The sequence below is a fragment of the Gymnodraco acuticeps genome, unplaced genomic scaffold (assembly GCF_902827175.1).
Source record: "Gymnodraco acuticeps unplaced genomic scaffold, fGymAcu1.1, whole genome shotgun sequence".
Lineage (NCBI taxonomy): Eukaryota > Metazoa > Chordata > Actinopteri > Perciformes > Bathydraconidae > Gymnodraco > Gymnodraco acuticeps.
This window is the reverse complement of record NW_022991375.1, coordinates 537,500-562,566: the sequence shown is the minus strand read 5'-3', so window position 1 is coordinate 562,566 and position 25,067 is coordinate 537,500. Positions and strand designations below refer to the sequence as shown.

General features: G+C 42.8%; 1 protein-coding gene across 6 annotated transcripts in view; it reads left to right on the top strand.

The window, feature by feature from the left end:
- The window catches only part of LOC117563062 (triple functional domain protein-like), a 108,173-nt gene that overhangs the window by 55,111 nt on the left and 27,995 nt on the right, over positions 1–25,067 (top strand). For all 6 annotated transcript variants that reach the window (XR_004571652.1, XM_034241225.1, XM_034241224.1 and 3 more), the window contains 27 exons: positions 543–739; positions 1,472–1,721; positions 3,304–3,426; positions 4,152–4,343; positions 5,954–6,085; positions 6,752–6,982; positions 8,324–8,446; positions 9,201–9,392; positions 10,155–10,324; positions 13,177–13,351; positions 13,631–13,826; positions 15,513–15,679; positions 18,329–18,448; positions 18,572–18,763; positions 20,134–20,283; positions 20,369–20,483; positions 20,681–20,796; positions 21,300–21,422; positions 21,579–21,773; positions 21,866–21,981; positions 22,836–22,902; positions 23,032–23,141; positions 23,408–23,477; positions 23,966–24,055; positions 24,139–24,231; positions 24,308–24,419; positions 24,520–24,710. Coding sequence is in view for 5 of the 6 variants with exons in the window: in XM_034241225.1 (XP_034097116.1) it covers positions 543–739; positions 1,472–1,721; positions 3,304–3,426; positions 4,152–4,343; positions 5,954–6,085; positions 6,752–6,982; positions 8,324–8,446; positions 9,201–9,392; positions 10,155–10,324; positions 13,177–13,351; positions 13,631–13,826; positions 15,513–15,679; positions 18,329–18,448; positions 18,572–18,763; positions 20,134–20,283; positions 20,369–20,483; positions 20,681–20,796; positions 21,300–21,422; positions 21,579–21,773; positions 21,866–21,981; positions 22,836–22,902; positions 23,032–23,141; positions 23,408–23,477; positions 23,966–24,055; positions 24,139–24,231; positions 24,308–24,419; positions 24,520–24,710 (4,008 nt within the window). In the remaining variant the exon portion in view is untranslated. The remainder of the gene's footprint in view (positions 1–542; positions 740–1,471; positions 1,722–3,303; positions 3,427–4,151; positions 4,344–5,953; positions 6,086–6,751; positions 6,983–8,323; positions 8,447–9,200; positions 9,393–10,154; positions 10,325–13,176; positions 13,352–13,630; positions 13,827–15,512; positions 15,680–18,328; positions 18,449–18,571; positions 18,764–20,133; positions 20,284–20,368; positions 20,484–20,680; positions 20,797–21,299; positions 21,423–21,578; positions 21,774–21,865; positions 21,982–22,835; positions 22,903–23,031; positions 23,142–23,407; positions 23,478–23,965; positions 24,056–24,138; positions 24,232–24,307; positions 24,420–24,519; positions 24,711–25,067) is intronic.

The window sequence follows — 25,067 nt, the reverse complement described above, 5'->3', positions numbered from 1 at the left end:
TCAGAAATCCAGGCATGAAAATATGTGCATGAATTAGCAGTGACTGTTGGCAGGTGTAGCAATCAAATAGTTATTATTCTCATTGTTAGCAGAACTATTTTGTTGTGGTCTAAATCAGTGTTTCTCAAACTTTTTCATACCAAGGACCACTTAACCAATAAAAAAACACTCGCGGACCACCTAACTCCACAAATATCAAAAAACACATCGTTTTTCTAGAACAGATTACAAATCGCCTGAAGATGGTACAAACATGTGGCAACATGTGTAATGAAGGTGTTGCGCTGGGCTATATCATGCAATCGAAAGTGAAACGTAACCTCGCTCCATTGCGGAGATATTCCCGCGAGAGTGCGGAAAACTGAAATGTATTTATTTATTTAAAATGTGAAATGTTACCAATATACTCACGGACCACTAGAGGGCGCTCACGGACCACCAGTGGTCTGCGGACCACACTTTGAGAAGCACTGGTCTAAATCCATTATATTTGGTGATATTTGTATCTCACTCCTTCTTACTTTGGGTGTGTTTTCATGCAGGTGCGTGTGGCATTCGAGGAGTTCTCCGGTCACGCCACTCAGATGCTGGCTCGTCTTGAGGAGATGCAGGAAACGGTGTCGAGGAAAGACTTCCCCCAGGATCTGGAAGGAGCCCGGCGGATGATAGAAGAACACGCCACGCTGAAGAAGAAAGTCATAAAAGCCCCGATAGAGGAGCTGGACACAGAGGGGCAGAGGTAGGCACACAGAAATGCTCGGGGCTTTCCTTTTTCTGCTTGATATAAGACTGGAGATGAAAACAATAAAACAGTATGACGTTTACTTGGAGTCCGGCAGTGGCTCAGTCAGTAGGGGCTTGGACTGTGAGCCGTAGGGTCGCCGGTTCAAGTCCTCGACCAGACCTAAATATGGAGTGTGGACTGCTACTTGGAGAGGTCCCAGTTCACCTCCTGCCCTGCCGTGGTGCCCACCGGACATCCCCCCCTTTCATTCCCTACCAATAATTCTATTATTATTATATATATTTTTTTTTTTAAATGAAGCTTGTTTCTATTATGTTTACCTTAAAAATTGTTCTGAATATTTCTTTTTATATTTAAAAATGTAAATGTCCTGATTTTGTTAAAATGTTTAATAATACATGTTATTTTTATAGCGTTTTTCCTGGTGCTCAAAGACACTTTTTCACATCAAGGTTGCAATTTTAGAAAAGCAGATGTGCAAAGATACAGACAGTAAAGATTATAATTAACAAGTGGATACATTCGGATCCTTTCTGCATGAATCATAAATAAAACATTATTTTTTCCAAAGAGCTCACAAGAATCCACTCCATGCCAATGTGACATTATGAATGGAGTGGATATGTATCGTAGTTTACTTCTCTGTGACATATCTTAAAATATGCAAATCAGGAGCCACGAGTGGAGCGACATTAACATTATATCTCTTATTCAACTCGTCTCCAGGTTGCTCCAGAGAATCCAGAGCAGCGAGTCCTTCTCCAACCGTAACGGCAGCAGCGGTGTCGGCGGGGGGGGAAGCAGTGGCGGCGGGGGGATGTGTAACGCCGACACGCAGGGCCTGGTGCCGCGCGTCACCCAGCTGCTGGACAAACTGCACTCCACCCGGCAGCACCTCCACCAGGCCTGGCACGTCCGCAAGCTGCAGCTGGACCAGTGCTTCCAGCTGCGCCTGTTCGAGCAGGATGCAGAGAAGGTGGGTGGGGGGGGGGGGGGGAGTAGAGGGGGGAGAGGTGTCATACAGCATGTGCAGTGGTGTAGTGATAATCAATATAGCCTCAGCTGGGGATCACTGTGAGGCGGACAACTGCCAATAAAAACAAAACTTCATTACGCCCAGAGAGAGTGCATTGATTTATGCTGGATATGGACACAACACAACGCCTTTATTTTTGATTTAAGATATCATATATAGCTTTCTCCATTCAATAATGATGAAAAAAAAGACTAGAGTTATGGTATATCTTTTGTTAAGTTGGGTTCCTACATCATTCCAAATGTTCCAACAATTTCAGGTTATTGTTCCGTTTCATTTTGTCGTCTGTAAAGGTGATGCTCTTTGAACACGCGTTACGGTTGCTGTGCAGAAGCTGTACACTTTTATCCAGTTTTAAGCCACGGTTATATAACAGACTTGAATCTTAACTGTTTTTAACCATATATTTTAACCAGAGTAAGGTTACGCTAAACAAAACATCCTTAAATAAACATAGATTTGTAATGTATAACTGCTTTATTCAGTGTTTTTAAAGGTTTTAGTCACATTGAATGGTTTGATTGTGAAGGAGTAGTCCTCTGTAGGTATTGCGGCTCCAAGTAATACCCTCCTTAACGCCTGGATTTCAAGTTATCAGAAAAACAAGCGTAGCAAACCCCAAATAGCGTAGTGAGAAGGTCCATTTTTTGAAAACCAAACTGCTTCATTCAGGGTTTTCAGTACTTTTAATCACTGGGTCAATTTGTTTAGGAGAGGAGCATACTTCTACAGATAGTTCAGCTCCTTGAAAAACCTCCTGAACGATGAATAACGTTGTAATCCTAACCGCGAGAAACTGAATGACATGACAAACTATATTGCTTTACAAACCCCCATTGGGCAAAAAATGATATATTGCGAGCTTTAAAAGTGGCTTGAACTTTATTTCTGGAATAAAACGAGAGGTAAAATCTGAACAGCTGCACCCTGGCACCACATCCCACGGTGACAGACAGACAGGAAGATGGAGGAGAGCTCCTTCAGCTTCAAAGCGACCTTCTCTGGCTGCCTCCCAGACGCTCAGGTGATGACAGCTGCAGCGCAGAATAGAAAGAGACAGGGGGAGAGGAATTGAGAGATCCATGTTTGAGGGAGTAGAATAAGAAAGCAGGTTGCAGCAACAGAGAGAGAAGGAGCTGCAGTCGTAGGAGCTTGTTGCTAGGACACCATAGGCCACGAGTTTGTTCTCGAGGAGAGCCTGAGAGGATACTCTTAATAGCGGCAGTCCATTTCTCTGTATCTGGCCTGGAAAGATGACAACTCTCCACACACACACACACACACACACACACACACACACACACACACACACACACACACACACACACACACACACACACACACACACACACACACACACACACACACACACACACACACACACACACACACACACACACACACACACTGATCTAAGTGGTGACTGTTTATCTTCACCTGCTGTTTGCAATGATCCATGCAGGTTAATGGTGATCCCGTAACTCGTGTTTTTTTTTTATTTCTGTCATTCCCCGTGCTTTAGATGTTTGACTGGATCATGCACAACAAGGGTTTGTTCCTGGCAGGCTACACAGAGATTGGCAACAACCACCCCCACGCTATAGAGCTGCAAACCCAGCACAACCACTTCGCTATGAACTGCATGGTAAGATGTACACAGACTCCCAGCAGGAGGTGATGCTGATCCGCCCACTTGGAGTATCGAGGCCCTTGCCCTGCACTCTGTAATCATACAGTTGTGCACTTAGCGCCAACCTCTAGTACTGTGTTTGAGTGTTTGTTTGGAGCAGCCTATGCTTTTGTGCATACACACGTTTTCTTCGCATTAGCAGCCAGTAATAATATTCTTTATCCACAGTCTGTATTACATAACCATTGCTAAACCATTGATAGCAGAAATCGATGTAGCTGCTAGAGTTTCTGCTTTAAGATGAGAAACAAGGGCGTGAATTTAAAATCTTATGCATTTCTTTTTAACTATTTCCTCAAGCCTATCTTCTCATCTCTACTGTTCTTTATTTTTAAAATCTCTCTTTTCTTATCTGGTGCTTAATATCCATCAACTAGGGCTGCTTGATTTGAAAAAACAAACTAATTGTGATTAATATGACTGCCATTGCAACTGCGATATAACTTGCCTTAATAGAGGGAATTATCATTTTTTAATTGTTCAATTATCATTGAAATAGGTTTTTGTATCAAGTCTGTGGAATACAGTGTTTTAGGCCTGAAGTTCTCTGCACAATACTTCATTCAGAATGATATAGAATAATAATAATCACATATTTTGATTCATCAAATATTGCGATACCATTTCTGGTCCTACCCTCGCCCCATTTGATGAACCCGTCTCTCCGCCTCTCTGTGCAGAACGTGTACGTGAACATAAACCGCATCATGTCGGTGGGCAACCGGCTGCTGGAGTCGGGTCACTACGCCTCGCAGCAGATCAAGCAGATCTCAAGTCAGCTGGAGCAGGAGTGGAAGGCCTTCGCGGCGGCTCTGGATGAACGCAGCACGCTGCTGGAGATGTCCGCCAGCTTCCACCAGAAGTGTGACCAGGTGAGTTCAAAAACACAGATATACAGCTGCAACCAGCGTTTCCGCCAGGGGTGGCGTCTTGCCGTCATTTGATGCCCTTATTCAGCTCGGAACGCCCTGAACTCGAGCCGAGGGCGTAAAACAAAAATAAAAAATTAGAGAGAAGATCGAGAGTATTTATCGCTTGAAATTACGAAAAGGAAAAAGGACAAGAACATCCCTCTGTTGGAGGGGATGTTCCTCTCAGCCCTGGTCTGGCGGAAACACTGGCTGCAACTTAAGATTGCGTCTGTCACAGATTCATCTGCTGAATATTAAGTCAATAAATAAACAGTTGGATCTTTCAAAGGTCAAAAAACGTACACTTTTTCTTTACCCGAGGAGACATGTTGAAATTGCTGTTTTGTATTAATAACCATTCTAAACTAAATGATAATCAATCATTTATGGCAAATAAGCGCAGGAAGTCTTCACATTTAAGAGACAATGTTTTTATATTTTCCTTTACAAATGATTTATATGATGAACTAATCATTCTTATTATTGACAATACATTTTCTCTGGATTACTGATTGATAATTACAGATGAACGGTCTTTTAAGTTTGCAACAATATAGAAAATAGTGAAGAATCCAGCCTTGAGCAGGCCTCACCAACATGTCTGAGGCTCATTCATTATCACATTATATGTTTGTATAATTCTCAGAATAACCTAAGCAGATAAGCATATGTCCCCAAATGCAACACGTCATTAAAGTCAGGAACAGTGGGAATAGAATTCAATAAAACTCACATTAATGTCCCTCTGGAACGAGCCGAGGTGTTGACCTTCACTATCTTAACGGATGCACACGGACACGTATGCAAACACTTTTTTGTTGTAAACCCCCCCCCGGCCTTATTAAATCTATAAAGCCTCACATATGCACGCATTATCATATATTTACATACAGGGTTGCAGCATATAAATACGGCATTTGTTATCAAGCTGTTATTTCTGTCTGTGCTCATTAGCCGAGCCACTATGGAACAATTCATGGCCGGAAAGGGAAACACAAGCAGAATCCCAAATAGGGAACATGGGTGGTACGACTTTTCCGACCCTGGAATATTGCCGTCATCAGACCAGCCTTTTATGTTTGTGAGCTGAAATAGAAACAGCTTTTTTTTTCTTCAAAAAGTTCCTCCTACACACTAAGGAGTTCATTTTATATCGTTGTTGTTCTCGTGTTTTTATTCCAAGTATCACTGCTTTAAAAGGGAATAATGACTTTGCTTCAACTTGTATCATCTTTTTGACTGGAGCGTTCCTTATTGCTTTGCTTTCCTTCACTCCCACGGGTGTGCTACAAGTTCTAGGAAGTTTCCCCAGGCTATGAACAGCACAGTCAGCCATGTATAATTCTCCTGAAAAAGCTTTAAGAGAGCTCATACATATGGACATTTGTGCATCTTTAAAGCTGAGTAATAGTATACAAAATGCTCCTCAGGCTGTGTCTTATACATTCCTGCATGTCTGACTTCCATGTGACTCCTGGGAAGAGCAGCTGGATGTATACAGCACCGCGTCTCATGTGAAGCGCTTTACCTCTGAGTCTGTGTAAATGAAGTGTGCGGTTCTCCCCCTGCAGTACATGAGTAACGTGGACTCGTGGTGTAAGGCGTGTGGCGAGGTGGATCTGCCCTCCGAGCTGCAAGACCTTGAAGACGCCATCCACCACCACCAAGGCCTGTACGAACACATCACCGCTGCCTACTCTGAGGTAAAAAACACACTTTACATACATATACTAACATGCATTAAAATAAGGAGAAGAAAATAGCATTTACACCACATTGTTGTTTAGGTTGTTTAATACACTTATACGAGTCACCCACAGATAGGTTTGGTTTGTTTTAAAACATATTCACATACAGTAGCTTTGCGAACTTGTCCCTCTTAATGGGAGTTAAACTTTAAAATGAAGTCTACTCTCACAAAATGGGAAAATGCAGCTCATATTGTTTGGGATAGAATTACATTTGGTACGATATTGTAGGATAAAGTCAAAATGAAAGCTTTTTTCAGCTTAAGTCTACACAGAACAACTCTATACTGAACAGTTAATTTGAAATAGAGGACTACTTTTACACTGACAATATTGAAGGATTTGCATCTGTACAGTGAGAAAAATTACTTTTCATTGTGTTTCTCACCAATTCCTCATTTGTGGCTTTTTCATTTATCATTTCCCTTTTTACGTTTCTATTAAAACGTCAAAAGCGTGTGCTTTCACAGGTAATTATACACACAGTTTGCTGGCTGTTGCTATACATGTGTAGATATTTCTAGGTGAAAACAAAACACATTATTGCCCGTTTCTTTTCGTTCTTAGGCGTTTGTCTTGTGAGTAAAAATAAATGACACTTGATGTCTTACTGTTCTTTAGGTGAGCCAAGATGGCAAAGCCCTGTTGGACAAGCTGCAGCGACCTCTGACCCCGGGCAGCGCTGATACGCTCACAGCATCGGCCAACTACTCCAAGGCCGTGCACCACGTCCTGGACATCATCCACGAAGTGCTGCATCACCAGAGGCAGCTGGAGAACATCTGGCAACACCGCAAAGTGAGGCTTCACCAACGTCTGCAGCTCTGCGTCTTTCAACAGGACGTCCAACAGGTACACACACTCCTACACACACACAGACTAGGGATGGGTATCGTTTGAAATTTATCGATTTCGATTCCGGTTCTGCTTATCGATTCCGGTTCTTATCGATTCCCCGTTTCGATTCCAAAATTGTAAAATAAAGAGGTCAAACGTTTAGATAACAAAAATATATTTATTCTTAAAAGCTTTAACTGAAATTGTTACCAAAAAATATACATGCAATACAAATGTATTGCACAATAGCTGTGCTTTATTTTAACTGAGCTATGCCTGTGGCAAGCTATTAACAGGCATTACACTGTGCCTTTTCTTTTTCTTTTTTAGTGTAGTGGAGCCTCACTTCAGAGTGTTTACCGCGACCTATCTTTGGTGTTATGAAGTGACTGAGCTCGTGAAATGTCTACGGGAGGGCGGGGGAGCATCGCTGCGGGGCAACTGTGGACCTCTGTCGCCTGTCAGCGCAATTTATATGATGCCGTTTAAAAAAATGAAGAGCGGTGCCGGCCGTCAGCGTACCGAGCCGGCCGTCAACGGCCCGCTGACGACCGGCCGTTCTGTGATTCTCCAGGTCCGCCCTGTATTCCACCGGGTCACCGCAGCACCGCGGTACAGACGGACCCGCTGGAATACAGGGTCTACCGCGTTTAGGAACCGTTAAGCAGAACCGAAATTGTGTATTTTGTATGGGTACCCGGTACCCGGCATTTTCTTATCGGTTCTCATCTGGAACCGAGTTTCGGTTCCCAACCCTAACACAGACACACACTGTATGTATGTTTTTGTTTATTCGTAAGCACACATTGTAATTCAGGACAAAGCATAATTACAATTTGTTTCAGTACAACAGGAGAGGGTTGTAATAATTTTAAGGTCTTCTGTTTTAATATGCAAGGCCATGTTTTCTATCAAAATGTCCTTGAGTTAGTTTATTTATTAGAAGGAAACATTGGATAAATGCCTTAAATGTAAATAAAGGCTTAAAAAACAGCATGCTATAATCAATAATCAGATTTGATCGTACAGAAACACAACAAAAAAATCGTGGGCATTCCTGAGGGTGTTGACATGGCAACTGTTTCCATGGAAACTGAATTGGGTCATATGTCCGTGCAGATGCTTTTTTGTGCAATAACGCTGCGAAGGACAGAGTGCAGGGAGAGGAGTGTGAAAAAGAAACGGCTCAGTGAAACGCCTCGTACAATACTCATTATTATTTCTGTCATTCCTCTTCTCTTACACACTATTTCGATTATCGTCAATACTTGTTGTTTATCTACGACCTCAGAGCACCCCCTTGTGGTCGCCTATTTCCTAATCTGTGTGTCATTTCTCATGGTTTCCTCTGCACAGGTGCTGGACTGGATCGAAAACCACGGCGAGGCGTTCCTCAGCAAACACACGGGCGTGGGGAAGTCTCTCCACCGAGCCCGAGCTCTGCAGAAACGCCACGAAGACTTTGAGGAAGTGGCACAGGTAGCTTTCTCTCACTCTCACTGCCCACCTGGTTCAAGCCAATATATCAAATACTGTGTAGATAATGACATTTGCTTACGTTGAAATAGCCCTTAGTCATAGTACGGTGCTTTTTATTATTTTCACTGTCAAATCAGCATTGACATCATTTTCATTATTTATATAAACGTAAAATGTTTTAGGGAATTTAATTTCAAAGCAAGACTATACAAAGTAGAATTTAAAAAATAATAATAATTTATGAGTATTAAAGCTAAAAAGGTGGTTGAATTTACTTGAACAACGTACATTCACTACATACTTGAAATACACTTCTGAGGCACTTTCTTTTTGTATTCATTTCATGGATACTTCTTGGAAAATTCTAACTTATTTTTGAGACTTAACTTCAATTTTATTCAAAATTACTTTTACCTAAGTGACATTTTATTTCTTCTTATGGATTTTTTACTGCAGTGTTGTTGCTATTAATTAAGCAAAGGATCGTTAACCACTGCTAAAATCTGACAAAGTTGTGGTGATTTTATTTTCTACGTTGCCACTAGTTTCTCTTCCTCTTTATAACACCTTCCCCTACTTTAGTTCTCAATTTCTCCGTGTCCTATCACTGTCTATCAGTGCACACGCCTCCTGTCTCCTGATTTAAATTCCTCTCTGCCTCGACTCTTTCTCTATCTCCTCATGAAACCTGAATATATTTTAATTGCATTGTTATGGTCTTCCTGGGCTAATCTCTCCCTCCATCCCCGACCAGAATACGTACACGAATGCAGACAAGCTGCTGGAGGCGGCTGAGCAGCTGGCCCAGACGGGAGAGTGCGACCCGGAGGAGATCTACCAGGCCGCCCACCAGCTCGAAGACCGAATCCAAGACTTTGTTCGCCGCGTGGAGCAGCGCAAAGTCCTGCTGGACATGTCTGTCGCCTTCCACACACACGTCAAAGAGGTGGGCAGGGTGACGTAACGCTGGAGTGGATGGTGGGCTGCCTGTTTGTGTGGATGAGAGCTTTCACAGCGCTCTCAAGGGGAATTTAATTACTAGATTAAATTCTGATGTGTGTGTTGTTTCGCTTTTATGCAGTTAGTCACACAGAGATGGGCATTTGTAAGTCCTCACTTGAAACCTGGTTTAAGAGCCACTCAAGCACTTTTTGGGGGGGAAGTAAATGTTTATGTTGGCATGACGGATTATATAGTAATGGAAGATGTATGTTGGATGGAAAATCATCTGCCGTGACGCAGTTATTTGCTTTCAGTAAACCCTCATTCAAGTTTTTTGTTTTTTTGGGAACACAAGTCATAACTAAGAAATCCTTGTAGACTAAGTAGCCTAGGAACTGTAGATATCCTATTGTAATGTTGCTTATACTTGCGTTTTACAAGGCTATTTGTGAGACACATGAGTCACTATACCGTACACAGGTAGTTTAGTGATAGCGTTAATGTAAGGGTCAGATTAGGTGAGGTTAGAATTGAACATACAATTACAGAATCCGAACTCCTCCGTGAGTGTAATTTAGCTTTCATAATTGGTAAAGTGACGGCAAATGTGTGTCACTGATTGTTGGCATGTAAGGGTGTGATCACAGTGAGTGTGTTCTGTGACAAAAATGTTGAGTGTGAGCTTCAATGCAACTTCCAATCGGACATTGTTCTATGTTATTTATTGTTGATAGTTTTCAGTGTACTAATGAATGTCCTCCTGCAGCTGTGGACGTGGCTGGAGGAGCTGCAGAAGGAGCTGCTGGACGACGTTTACGCCGAGTCGGTGGAGGCGGTCCAGGATCTGATCAAACGCTTCGGCCAGCAGCAGCAGACCACGCTGCAGGTCACCGTCAACGTCATCAAGGAGGGGGAAGACCTCATCCAGCAGCTCAGGTACTGATCAAGACACCTGACTGAAAATGAAACCAGTGCTAAGCAAAAACAAATGGTAGATGATCGGTGGAAGCAAATGACGTGTTGTGAAGGAGAGATTATTCAGTGCCATGTCTACATACTTATGTTTAATGAAGCTCTTTAGGTTATTATTTCACTATATGTTACTTTTTACGTGTGTTTTATCATTATTAAATGCCAGTCAACTATGAATATATTCTTCTATGTACAGTAACAATATATTTTAGATCTACTAGAAGTGGAACTGAATCAAACCATAACATTTAAAATAAGCGTGTATACATCCTTAATTTGACTTCTAATGTGAATCCAAAACAAAATGAAGTTTAATCAGGCAACTAGAGTAAAAAACAATAAACTGACCATAACCAATTCTTTAAACTTGTACTACTAATAGTAGTGATGATGCGTTTGTGGCAATAAATACGTAAGAAACATTGATTTTTAGGTCAACTTTGATAATTGGCTTTGTCTCAATAAAGTGTTGGCAGGGTAGGGACGTAATTGGAAATAAACTGAGTGTGAATATGTAAATATATGCAATAAACAGTCAATTTAATTAAAAAAAGACAGTAGAAGCAAAGCTGAAGGATGGGTGGAGGTGTTGGAGAGGACCTCCAACTCTGTTTTTATCCAGAGGATGTTCCAGTCCCTCTTCATCCTCTTCCTCCCTCTTCATCCACCCCCTTTTTTTGTATCTCTTTCTCTCCGTCCCTCTCTCCCTGGCGTGTTGGCTCCGGTGTGAATTCTTACATAATTCTGCTTTTATAAGCACACGTCTAATAGTGTGCCAGTCTCCACCGGGAGGTGAGGATCTCTACATCACAGATTATCAAAAATACCATTTTAATTTAAAGCTATGACTCTCGTATAAAGCGCCCAGATACCTTTAATGAATACCATGTGGTCACGGTTGAGTCTTGAAGGTTATATTTATGTAGATTCCATAGATCTTTTGGCTTTACCGACTTAAAGGTCCCATGTCATGCTTTTCCGGTTATTACCCGTCCCCTTGTGTGTTATGAAGGTTTTCCTGCATGTAAACGGTCTGCAGAGTCACAAACCCTCAAAGTACACCCTGTAGCGAGTAAAACTCTAACACAGAAAATACCTGTCTATGCTGCCCCAGAACGCCTCGTTGGGGAGTTTACTTATTGGGTATAGTGACGTATTTCGGGTTTAGTGACGTAACGGCTCCGAATGGAAATGGACCAATCTGCGGAGCCGTTACATTACGTCCGCAGAGCCGTTACGTTTGGACCAATTCGCGGACTTCCTCAGACACACTCGGCGGGACGTTGCGAGGCTCGCTGCTGTGAGGAGCGGACACTGTGAGCCGGCTCACTGGTGTGGGGTCGGCGAGACAACGAGACAACGTGGAACTCAGCCTGAGCACACACACAAACTCCCAGCCAGGCTGCGGGTGTGTGTGGGTTTCGCTGAGTCTCGCTGTCTCGCAGATGGCCACTGGGCTCACAAGGAGAGGGGGGGCCGGAGCTCCAACAAGCCGTTTAGGACAGAGAGTGAATACACATACTATACAGAGATGCTGTATGAGAAACCAATGTGAGTTTGGAAAATTGCACAATTTAAATGTATTCTAGTAGACCTCAACAATGGAATTATGATCAGTAGAAATGGCCATGACATGGGACCTTTAAACACTTCGACCTGCATTATAAATAAACACATGTAGAAATACCATCAGAAAAACATTTTGGTACCACCTTGGAGACCTCCCGTTGTCTAACTGGTGTCACGTCATTTTAAACTCATTGACCTGCCCAGTGCCCACTAGAGTCTGCTTCTGGCATGAAACTAGGCTGTAAACTAAAATAAATATAAACCTTGCGCAGTCCAGAAACATATGAGTGTTGAGTGTGGGCGTGCATCTGTCACGCAGAATAATCAACCTGAAGCCAATCAGGATCAATGTGACGGCTATTGCTTACTCATATTGTGCTCTCTGTAAACTCACTGGTGTTCGTGCATCATGCATGTTTGCATCTGTCAGATTGATGAATCAGAGAGTATGATCTGTTTCACTCTCACACTCAATCTGCCGTCCACATTGTGTGCACCAGCGTTTCTCCTTTTATTAGAAATCTGATTTCAGACTCTCTTAGTATGCTGTAGTCGGACGAAATGTTTTCAGAAGGAATTCATTGTGGTGCAACCGTTTTATAAATATAACAATGAACAAAAGCAACATATGGAACGATACTTAAAACATGTTATTGAAAAAGTAAATCAATATCACAAAAGTAATATGTGCTTATAAAAGGGGTAATCTTGACCCAAGAATAATACTTGCGATGTGTAAATAATATTTTTCAAAGTATTTTTTCATACAATGAATTGCAGAAAGTACTGCTACACCCTTACAAATATGGAAATATTGTCTTCATTTATCTTTTTTGTTATTTCATATACATCTGAGTATCTTTGGGATTTGGACTGACACAACAAAAACAAAAACAAAATTAAAAGACAGCAGATTGTTAAATAATGTGTGGGACGTTATTGAGAGTTGCATAAAGACTATTTGCTGATAAGCTGTAGTACACAAGTTAAAATATGTTATAAAAGCAATCATAACATAAAAAGCCTACTCTACAAAATCCAGCATTGAACAATTACATTTGAAAGGTGAAATTGTCCCTATTTTCTTCATGCAGACTTCCACAATTTAAACTAACATTATCTTCCTTTCTTGAAAGTACTGCGTTGCTGTTTAACCGCTGAGTCGGCCACTGAGGCAGCAGTCTTGAAGATCTCCTGGCATCCTGCCCCGCTGTGTCTTTACGGCTGTTTGTGCGTTTCTGTTGCAGGGACTCGGCCATCTCCAGCAACAAGACGCCCCACAACAGCTCCATCAACCACATCGAGAGCGTGCTGCAGCAGCTGGACGAGGCCCAGGCCCAGATGGAGGAGCTCTTCCAGGAGAGGAAGATCAAACTGGAGCTCTTCCTGCAGCTGCGCATCTTCGAGAGGGACGCCATCGACGTGAGTCTTCCTGGGAGGAGAGAGGCCGTGTGTGTCTGAGTGACTTGTGGTTAATCTTAGACATTTTAACTAATTAAAATAGTAAAGATGTGACTAGTCCTGAAGCAAACTTAGTGCTACAATCTCTAAGACAATCTACCTAAGAAAGCTAAAAGTTGTAATACAGTTTAGAAAATGTATGCGTTAGAAGTGTTACTACTTCAGATCCATTGTCCTTTCAGCATTGTGGATACATATGTGTTTAGCCTCGTTCAAATGGAATCGCTTGTCCTCCCTCAGATCATCTCTGACCTGGAGTCGTGGAACGAGGAGCTGACGGGTCAGATGACAGAATTCGACACGGAGGATCTGACGCTGGCCGAGCAGCGGCTGCAGCACCACGCTGACAAAGCCCTGACCATGAACAACCTCACCTTCGATGTCATCCACCAGGGCCAGGAGCTGCTGCAGTACGTCAACGAGGTGCAGGCCTCTGGTGAGTGCAACGCCAACACTGTCGCTGCTGTTATAAGGAACCAAAAACAAAGCGGTCGGCTCACAATCACTTTCCTTGTGTCCATTGGTATGTCCTCTTTTGGTAGCTTACCTTCAGTTAGAATTTGTTTCGGTGGTGCAGTGATGACGTAGTTTGTAGGCCGACCCAGAAGTAAGCATTGCAAGATGTCCCTTGTCATAAAGCAATGGGATTTACCATTGGATTTTGGAATACTGCTGAAAATGGATTTGTGGAAAACACACATATTTGATACTTACATGTTTTTTTCAGCAGAATAATCTCTATATATTAACACTGCTTTTATGATTTTAAAAGAGTTAATGCAATTGCCACATTAAAACAACACGTGGCTATTAAGGAACTGCATTATGGTCACATGACACCTCACCACCGCTATGCTAAAGGTAGCTAATGTTTGCCTTGATGACGTTCAGTAGTCTCAATTAGGCACTTTTTAAACAGCTGTAGTTTTTACACATTTCTTTGGACATTCACCAGTGGGGTATTTTACTGATGTATTTCATTTCATAGAACAAAACGTTAGAATCTCTTAAACTTGTGTTAAACACAGATCTTATTTCAATCTAGCCAAATAAAGGGTGACCTCAAAACGAGGGAACCGATGGTGGTAAAATGCTGACTCATTTCAGAGTTTGAGGCTCATTCATGCTGTACTCTGCTTCCCCAGGTTTCTTTCTAGGCATAAAATGCTTATAAATGTCTTGTGAATTCCTAAAGTAGTTTTGTTTCTCTTTTCCTGTGATACTGCTTTTATAAGCTAGTCAATCTCAAACGCTGTGCCGTAGAGGTGAAGAGATGTTTGTCGCCTCATCAGACGCCAGTCATGGTGCGACTGAGGGTTTCATCAGGATACAGCTCCTGTTCACTGCTGCTGCACGTATCTCTGTGTTGGCTACATTAGTATAATATTGATACAGTGTAGGTGTCGCGGGTCAGCTTCGGTCGGTGTTTGTGATGAGGCTCCCACTCACCAACTATAATAACTCACCTGTGATCTCACATGCTAATAGGTGCTCTGTAAAACCACACAAAGCACGGTTACATCATGTCACGTGTATGGAAACGTGCTGATAACATTATTCAAAGAGCGGTTATTATAAAGGAGGTTTGTTTGGTAGGACTAATGCCAATGTGATTACTAATTAGAGATTTGGGTATTTGACGTGTGAAGAGAAAACGCTGATAACAATAACAATGTGGATTATTACTCATTTGAACATAAAGTAGCATTTTTATTTTCAAAGTAGTGTGCAATGTAACTGTTCACTGAAGGTATCTTACTTTAGTTGCCGTTTCATTTTGCTCTCTTATTTCTAAGATAAGATATTATGTATTTTTTGTTGCAGCAGCATAAAAAGACATGGCATTGTACAATACAAATTAAAAGACTAGAATTAAACCAGAAAGTAGAAAATATACATGTTGAATTTACAAATTAACAATAACAAGATATAAAGCAAGTTATTATATATACATAAGTATCTGACAGATACTTATTAAATATTAAATATTAAACTGAATATATAAATGTATACGTAAACATGCTGTATTTATAACTCTATTTTGATATATTGTGGTCATTTTTGTGCAATTTCCATCATCATCTTATCTTCTGTCTAACCTCGCTGTGTGTTTCCCTTGCAGGCGTGGAGCTGCTGTGCGACCGGGACGTTGACATGGCGACGCGGGTTCAGGACCTGCTGGAGTTTCTCCACGAGAAGCAGCAAGAACTGGACCTGGCTGCCGAGCAGCACCGACGACACCTGGAGCAGTGCGTCCAGCTGAGGCACCTGCAGGCCGAGGTCAAGCAGGTGAGAAACACAGAGCTACACCTGAGGCAGGGCGCCATCTGCAGGCTGAAATGTATATATACACATGTACCAATTTATGTAATCCATATTTTATAACATTACATTACATTGCATTGCATTTAGCTGACGCTTTTATCCAAAGCGACTTACAATAAGTACATTCGACCAGGAAGACACAACCTTGAAGAAAACAGAATCATATAATTACATCAGGTTTCATAGAGCCAAACATTTCAAGTGCTACTCAACTGGCTTTAGGTAAGCCAGTCCTTTATTAGTATATAAGTGCTTCGTTAATAGTTCTATCGCTCGAAGTGGAGTCGAAAGAGATGAGTTTTCAGTTTGCGCCGGAAGATGTGCAAGCTATCTGCCGTCCTGATGTCAATGGGGAGCTCATTCCACCATCTTGGAGTCAGGATAGCAAACCCACGTGTTTTCGCCGATGGGAACTTGGGTCCCCCTCGCAGCGAGGGCGCAACGAGTCGTTTGGCTGATGCAGAGCGTAGTGCACGCGCTGGGGTGTACGGTTTAACCATGTCCTGGATGTAGGAAGGGCCAGATCCATTCACAGCATGGTAAGCAAGTACCAGTGTCTTGAAGTGGATTCTAGCAGTTACCGGAAGCCAGTGAAGGCAGCGGAGGAGCGGAGTGGTGTGGGAGAATTTAGGAAGGTTGAAGACCAGACGAGCCGCTGCATTCTGGATGAGCTGCAGAGGTCGGATGGCACATGCAGGTAGACCAGCCAGGAGGGAGTTGCAGTAGTCTAGGCGTGAGATGACGAGAGCCTGGACCAGAACCTGAGTCGCTTTCTGAGTCAGCTGGGGACGTATCTTCCTGATGTTGTAAAGCGTGTATCTGCAGCAACGGGTTGTAGCAGCGATGTTTGCAGTGAAGGACAGGTTGTTATCTAGGGTCACACCCAGATTCCTTGCAGTCTGAGTCGGGGAAACAACTGAGGTGCCGATGTTGATTGTTAGGTCAAGAGTGGGACAATCTTTTCCCGGGAGGAAGAGCAGCTCAGTCTTGTCAAGGTTGAGCTTGAGGTGATGAGCAGACATCCACTGAGAGATGTCAGCTAGACAAGCAGAGATGCGTGCAACGACCTGGGTCTCTGAGCGGGGAAAGGACAGAATTAATTGGGTGTCATCAGCGTAGCAGTGGTAAGAAAAACCATGCGGGCTAATGACTGATCCGAGCGAGTTTGTGTACAGGGAGAAGAGGAGGGGACCAAGAACAGAGCCCTGAGGGACCCCCGTAGTTAATTGACAAGGGTCGGACTCAGACCCTCTCCAAGTCACCCTGTAGGTGCGGTCTTTCAGGTATGAGGTGAGGAGGGAAAGTGCAGAGCCTGAAACTCCAAGTTTTTGGAGAGTGCGAAGGAGGATCTGATGATTCACCGTGTCGAATGCAGCAGACAGGTCCAATAGGATGATGACAGAGGAGAGGGATGCAGTTTTGGCAGTGTGCAGTTCCTCCGTGACAGCAATGAGAGCAGTTTCTGTGGAGTGACCTGCCTTGAAACCAGACTGGTGCGGATCCAGAAGGTTGTTCTGATTGAGATAACAGGAGAGTTGTTTAAAGACAGCGCGTTCAAGTGATTTAGACAGGAACGGGAGGAGAGAGACAGGCCTGTAGTTTATAACATCAGACGGGTTGAGAGTGGGTTTCTTTAGGAGAGGGTTTACTCTTGCCTCCTTGAGACTGTTTGGAAAGTGACCAGAAGTTAGAGAAGTGTTGATGAAATGGGTGAGAAACGGTAGAATATCAGGAGCGATAGTCTGAAGGAGGTTTGAAGGGATAGGGTCCAGAGGACAGGTGGTAGGGCGGGCAGAGGTAATGAGGGTAAGAACCTCACTTGGAGAGAGAGGGGAAAAGGAGGTAAGTGTGTTGGTGGAAGGAGGGTCTGGTGACCCAGCGGTGAGTAAAGGTGAGTCAGAAAAAGAAGAGTGAATATCATCAACCTTTTTTTCAAAGTGGGTAACAAAGTCGCTTGACAGAAGTGAGGAGGGGGGAGGGGCTTTGGAGGGTCCAAGAGGGTGGAGAAGATGGAAAATAGTTTTTTAGGATTGGAATAGGAAGATTGGATCTTATCTTGAAAGAAAGTGCTTTTTGCCTGAGAGATCGAAGCAGAGAAAGAGGAGAGGAGAGCTTGATAGGTTAGGAGGTCGTCACGGTGTTTGGATTTCCACCATTTCCGCTCTGCTGCCATAAGGACGGTTCTATTAGCACGCAGTGCATCATTTAGCCAGGGAGCAGGAGGGGACTGACGAGCCTGCCGAGATGTGAGAGGACAGAGCGAGTCCAGAGTGGATGAGAGAGTAGAGAGGAGAGTTTCTGCAGCAGAGTTTGGAGGCAGGAGATGGAACGAATCAGAGGAAGGGAGGGCTGAGAGCACCAACGAGGCAAAGGTAGAGGGGGAGAGGGAACGAAGGTTACGGCGGACAAGTGCAGGTAAACAGTAGGTTCTGTAATGTATTACAATGTATTTGAATTATACATTGCACAGTAGTTTATTTATTTTACATTTTTCAGCTTAACACGGACGGACACAGTACTGAGAGGTTTCCACTGTGTCTGGAATTTTTATTGAAGTAGTAATAACATTGGAATTGGTCAGATTTGAATACAGCTTCCGTCTTTTTTTTGTAGGTTCTGGGTTGGATTCGAAACGGCGAGTCGATGCTGAACGCCGGTCTCATAACAGCCAGCTCGCTGCAGGAGGCTGAGCAGCTGCAGAGAGAACACGAACAGTTTCAACACGCCATTGAGGTGAGACAGTGTGTATTTACCCCATCAGTTTCTAACCCTAACCTGTCGATTTGACATACCTTATTGCTCAATATTTTCTGTCATTCTAACCCCATCCTCTCTCCATTTCTTCCCTGTGTGCAGAAAACCCACCAGAGTGCGCTGCAGGTCCAGCAGAAGGCCGAGGCTCTGCTCCAGGCCAACCACTACGACATGGACCTGATTAGGGACTGTGCGGAGAGCGTGGCCTCCCACTGGCAGCAGCTCATGCTGAAGATGGAGGACAGACTCAAGCTGGTCAACGCCTCAGTGGCCTTCTACAAGACCTCTGAACAGGTAGGAGTCTCCAGAACTCAATGTGACTTCTCCACCATAACCAGGGCTGCACATAACTGGTGCGCAGGTGCGCACCGTGTCATTTGAAAAAAGGCGCATTTGCGTACCAACATTGAGAGAGAGAGGGAGAAGAGAAGAGAGAAAAGAGAAGAGAGAGAAATATATTTGCGAGTTGCATATGAACCTATGATATGAACTCAGAGCCGGCCCGTAGCACTGGCGTAATAGATGTTCGCCTATGGCGCCAGATCTGGGGGGTGCTGCGCTGGCAGCTCTGGGAGGAAAAAAAACATTTTTGACCGTTGGGGCTCATCCTAATTTTCGGCCTTGATGTAACGATATTCACAATTAAGTAAATGTAACACCCTTTTCACCCCGGTTACACGTTTCATTTGCCCTGTACAATGGGCGCTGTACGTAATGAAAGTGGGGGATGTTGGCTTATCTGGCGCCCGCAGCTCACAGCCAAAATGCGAGGGAGAGAGAGAGAGGGAGGGTGCACCGGTACCGGCGCTGTTGTTATTAGCATCTGGTGCTAGCTGCTTTAACGGATATAAGAAGAAGATGTTTCTACAATAATGTGGAGGGAGAGTCCTCTCCAGTCAGACTGAGAGGCTGATAACTACAGCTCAGTGAGGTAAAGGACTCTTTGAGTGTTTAGATAGTTCACTTTAGTCTAAGTTCAAACGGTTTGGTCACAATTTATGTAAGCACATATTTCCAAGGCACTCCTTTATAATTATTGGGATAAACAGGTTTGAAATCATTCCAATGTATACTATAGGACAGTAACCAAACATATCCTTTAAAACTGGAGATAAAAAAAAATGCATAAATGAATAAATGTTAAGGTAAAATAAGATATGAATAAACAACACAAATAAAATAAGTTACATTAATTTGTTATTGGCTATGGTAGGTTATTGGTTATGTTCACATACTTATTTAATTACATCCACTTGTCTAAGATGACAACAGAGACTTTCGACCCAAAACCAGCAGCTAATCGCAGACTCAACCAGAGAGAAAGAAGTAGGCCTACATCATCAGCTACCATGTCTGACAGAGAGGAAGACAGTGAGGAGAACAGTCAGGAGGGTAGTGATGACAGCTTGTAGGATTACTGGTCGTGCTAATGTTTGTCTTGTGTGCACCTCTGCAACTGTGTGTTCTCCGTGTTCACCTCTTGCAGGTGCCGTGTGTCTGGCAAATAAAGTCAAGACCCCTCAAAAGTTACAGTTAATTTCATTTTAAGGATGAGCACCAAGCAACATCTCCAGGTGCTCCTTTGTGAACCAGGGCAAAAAAGTTATGTGCACCCCTGACCATAACTCCTGTGTTCCCCAGACTAAGTGAGTGTGTCCCCTCAGGTGTGCAGTGTGTTGGAGAGCCTGGAGCAGGAGTACAAGAGAGAGGAGGACTGGTGCGGAGGAGCTGACAAACTGGGACCCAACTGTGAGACGGACCACGTCAGCCCCATGATCAGCAAACACTTGGAGCAGAAGGAGGCTTTCCTCAAGGTAACGCACAACATGATCAATATGGCCCCTTAGAATAGTGTCAAGTTCCACCTCTGATTTCAGTGTGTGTTAATATTCCTACCAGGCATGCACTCTGGCCAGAAGAAACGCAGACGTCTTCCTGAAGTACATGCACAGGAACAGCGTCAACATGCCGGGGATGATGAGCCATGTGAAAGCACCAGAACAGCAGGTTAAAAGTAAGAGATGGAAACAGTTATTTATTAAGAGCATTGAATAAAGGTGTTTTTACAAGATGCTGAAAAAGGATAGGATTTGACTAAATCAACACATTATTGTTATGTAATATACTTTCTTTATAGCCAATACTTGGTGCAAATTTCCTGCATAGTTGGGAACTTGTGATGAATCTGTTCTGTTTTCTGTTGTTTTTCAGACATCCTCAATGAGCTGCTGCAGAGAGAGAACCGTGTCCTCCACTTCTGGACGATGAGGAAGCGGCGGCTGGACCAGTGTCAGCAGTACGTGGTGTTTGAACGCAGCGCCAAACAGGTACAGGAAACACAAATACACACACCTGCATTTATTTTACTGACACTTGTGTAGCTGAAGCAGAGGTGGAGGAAGTACTCCGATCTTTACTTGTTTTGATAAGTATTTGTTATGCAGAATAATGTATAAAGTATATTATTCGATTATAGCCATCGAGGCATTAACGGGTTCATGCTGCAGCTGGTAGAAGAGCCTTGTTAAATTCACCAAGGGATCAATACTATTTTATTTTAACCTTTAATAACACATGATACATTATTTTGAAATAATGTTACAATAAATCTGACTGGAGCTCCAAAGTGACTAAATCCGGCAGATACATTTAGTGGATAAAGGTCAAGCAGGAAAGGGAATACAATGAAATTCGGTACCTCACCATTTAGTAAAGTACAGTGGAAATGTACATCACTGATCTGAAGTTATATACCTTCATACCCGTGGATATACACTGCTTTCTCTTGTGATCTGACAGTGTGTGTGTGTGTGTGTTTTGGTGTCTTCAGGCTCTCGAGTGGATTCATGACACCGGGGAGTTTTACCTCTCCACACACACCTCCACCGGCTCGAGTATCCACCACACACAGGAGCTGCTGAAGGAGCACGAGGACTTCCACATCACAGCCAAGGTTGGCCTCTCTCTCTCACACCTCACACACACACACACACACACACACACACACACACACACACACACACACACACACACACACACACACACACGGATACATGTCGCTATGTGTGTGTGTACTTATAACACTCTGTATTCCCCCCCTCTCCTTCAGCAAACTAAGGAGCGTGTCAAGCTGCTGATCCAGCTGGCTGACGGCTTCTGTGAGAAAGGCCACAGTCACGCTGGAGAGATCAAGAAATGGGTGACGGCTGTGGACAAGCGCTACCGAGACTTCTCCCTGCGCATGGACAAGTACCGCTGCAGCCTGGAGAAAGCCCTCGGCATCTCCTCGGACTCTAACAAGGCCGTACGTGCTCATACTTTTTGGTAGAAAATCACATCATTGAAGTTACGCCTGCCTCTTAAAGTCACGTATTCATTTGTCTGTGCTCTTCTCAGAGTAAGGATCTCCAGCTGGATATCATCCCCGCCACAGCTCCGGGGTCAGAGGTCAAACTGCGCGATGCCGCTCACGAGCTCAACGAGGAGAAACGCAAGTCGGCGCGGAGGAAGGAGTATGTCACCACTTCCTGTTTATTCACACTACTGAATTTTCGGTTATAGTTTAAAGCAGTTATAATCACAAACAGACATTTTCTAAATCATTTCTTAGTTGTTGTCTTTTCCCCAAAAACTGAATTATCTACTTAAATCACTTTATACAATTATTTTTATTTTTTTAATTTATTTCTTCTTTATTTTGTATTTTATGGAATTGTCTTTAAATGTTTTTGCGTTATTTTCATCTACTCAATATGTCGATACAATATACAAAAATATATTTAAAAATAAAAAGCTAGTTCCTATAATACAGCACATTAAAAAAGTATTTACATTTTGCCAAATAAAAGTGTTTAGCATGTAGCTAAAAGCAGTACGTGCTATGCCTACCAACTATACAACTAGTAGCAAGTCAGCATATATTTGATTACATTTCCCCTTCTTGGAAATATGTTCTATTGTTTGTTTGGACGTGTAATTAAATAGTTGGCCCAGTGCCAACATTTGCAGCAGAGCAGACCAACGCTAACTAAGTTGGTCTCTTTAAAGAATGATTATTATGCCCGTCTCTGTCCTTGTCGACAGTAACGTCAGCACTGTAGTCATACTTGCTCTATACCTGTGAGTGGTTCTGAGAGTGAGTTCAATTTAAATCTGGCACATAATGGATTTGCGTGATTTAAACCTCCTCCTCCGTGATTTCAGTCGTTCAGGATGCTTTATGACCAACTCAGTGTTATGGCCCTCATTCATTATTCATTCATGTAGATGGGTTAAGGCGACGGGCTGAAAGAGAGCGGTTGACGCTGGTGATTTATCATTATGTGCATGAGGACTTTGTACAAATGAAGTGTGCGTGTGTGTCCAGGTTCATCATGGCAGAGCTGATTCAGACGGAGAAAGCCTACGTGCGAGACCTGCGGGAGTGCATGGATGTGAGTTCAGCTTCACAACCCACCGCTGTTAACCTGCTGATGCCACCGTTGTGCAACAGCTTTTCACACTTAATCTGGAAAGGAATCAGAAAAACCTGTTTTAAATCCTGTCTTTTGTGTCTCTTTCAGACCTACCTGTGGGAGATGACCAGCGGCGTGGAGGAGATTCCTCCAGGGATCATCAACAAGGAGCACATCATCTTTGGAAACATGCAGGACCTATACGAGTTCCACCATAAGTAAGAAACAACTTTGAGGACTTTGTCAATAAGATCACATTTTAAACAGATCCAGAATAAACTAAATCAAGTTTTAAATACAAAATATAATATTAATTAATATGAAAAACATGAAAAGACAGTTCAGTCTCTAGCAGCTTCATATATTAGATGCCTCTGTAAAGCTGTATACAGAGTGTTAGATTCTATTTGAAATATAACTAGTCATTCCTTTTTGAAGGTCTTTTGTGTTTGTCACATTTTAATACTGCTTTTTTTATCGTCAGTATCTTCCTCAAAGAGTTGGAGAAATATGAGCAGCTACCGGAGGATGTTGGGCATTGCTTTGTCACATGGGTACGTATCATTTGTTCACCAGCATCTTTAAAGAAGTCATAAAACTGACCTTCGTAAGATATTATTGAGCCAATTCAGCAACATCAAATAATTGTATCTTTGCTAAAACACCAATCACATTTTTATCACACATTATTTACTGTATGTATTGTGACTGAGTATGATGTGCTTTCGCCTGGGATGCCACATTTCTACTTTTGTGGACAAGACCCTTATAATTATTGATATTGTTGATATTATTAATGATAAACCCAATTTAAAATGTGTTCCCAGACCTACTATTCGACAAAAATATATTTTGTATCCGTTTCCTTTAGATAAAATCAACACTGGATATATTGTTTTATACTTTAATATTTTCATTTAGAGTTTATTCTGCCAGTCAGAGAGCATGCAGGTTATGTGTCGCTGCAATAAGCTGCCTGGTATGTCCTTAAAGTATGCTATTAATATTACAACTATTGTAAACATCTCTCTCCCTCCTCTAGGCTGATAAGTTCCAGATGTATGTGAACTACTGTAAGAACAAGCCCGACTCCACCCAGCTCATCCTAGAGCATGCTGGGAACTACTTTGATGTGAGTATCACCAACGACCGTTTCTTCAATATTCAATGTTTTTCCATCTACATGCAATCACACCACGGTTCTTCTCTCTACAGGAAATTCAACAGAGGCACCGACTGGCCAACTCCATCTCCTCCTATCTGATCAAACCTGTGCAGAGAATCACCAAATACCAGCTCCTGCTGAAGGTAACACTCCTTCAAATCTCACTGCTGTGGTGGCCGTCTCTATTAGTTCCTTGTTTGATTGTGTGTGTGTTTTTAGGAGCTGCTGACTTGCTGTGAAGAAGGGAAAGGAGAAATAAAGGACGGCCTGGAGGTGATGCTCAGTGTCCCTAAGAAAGCCAACGATGCCATGCACCTCTCCATGCTGGAAGGTAACACTCGTTATTTATGTGGCTCTGATCTCTTACTGTCTGTTGAATTAAATCTCTTCATAAATCAAGTAAACATTCTAAAACCCTCTCTTTCTCCCAGGTTTCGATGAAAACCTGGAATCCCAGGGCGAGCTCATTCTCCAGGATTCCTTCCAGGTGTGGGATCCAAAGACTCTGATCCGAAAGGGTCGGGAGCGCCACCTCTTCCTCTTTGAGATGTCCCTCATCTTCAGCAAGGAGGTCAAGGACTCAAATGGCAGGAGCAAATACATCTACAAGAGCAAACTCTTTGTAAGTAGACGATGGTGCACTGTACGCAGTGAAAGGTATTTGGATAACATGCATCTGATTGATTAGAGTAACTGAATTAAGATAATTAGGTCTAGATCACTAATATCTTCATCTTAAATATGTCCTTGAAAAAAAGGTTGTTAGAAATGATTCATGAAATCGTTCTTAATTTGCATAATTGTTTATAACTGTGTTCTTAAAACGATAAAACCTTTTTAGGAGCTTGAGACTGCAGGGCCGTGTGCAAACACAGACATTGAAATTAAGTCAAGGATATCTAAACAAAAGTCTGAAGAGCGCGGGGCATTGCGCTACAAATGTAAAAGATAAGTGGAGGTGCTTTGGCAGGAAGTAAAC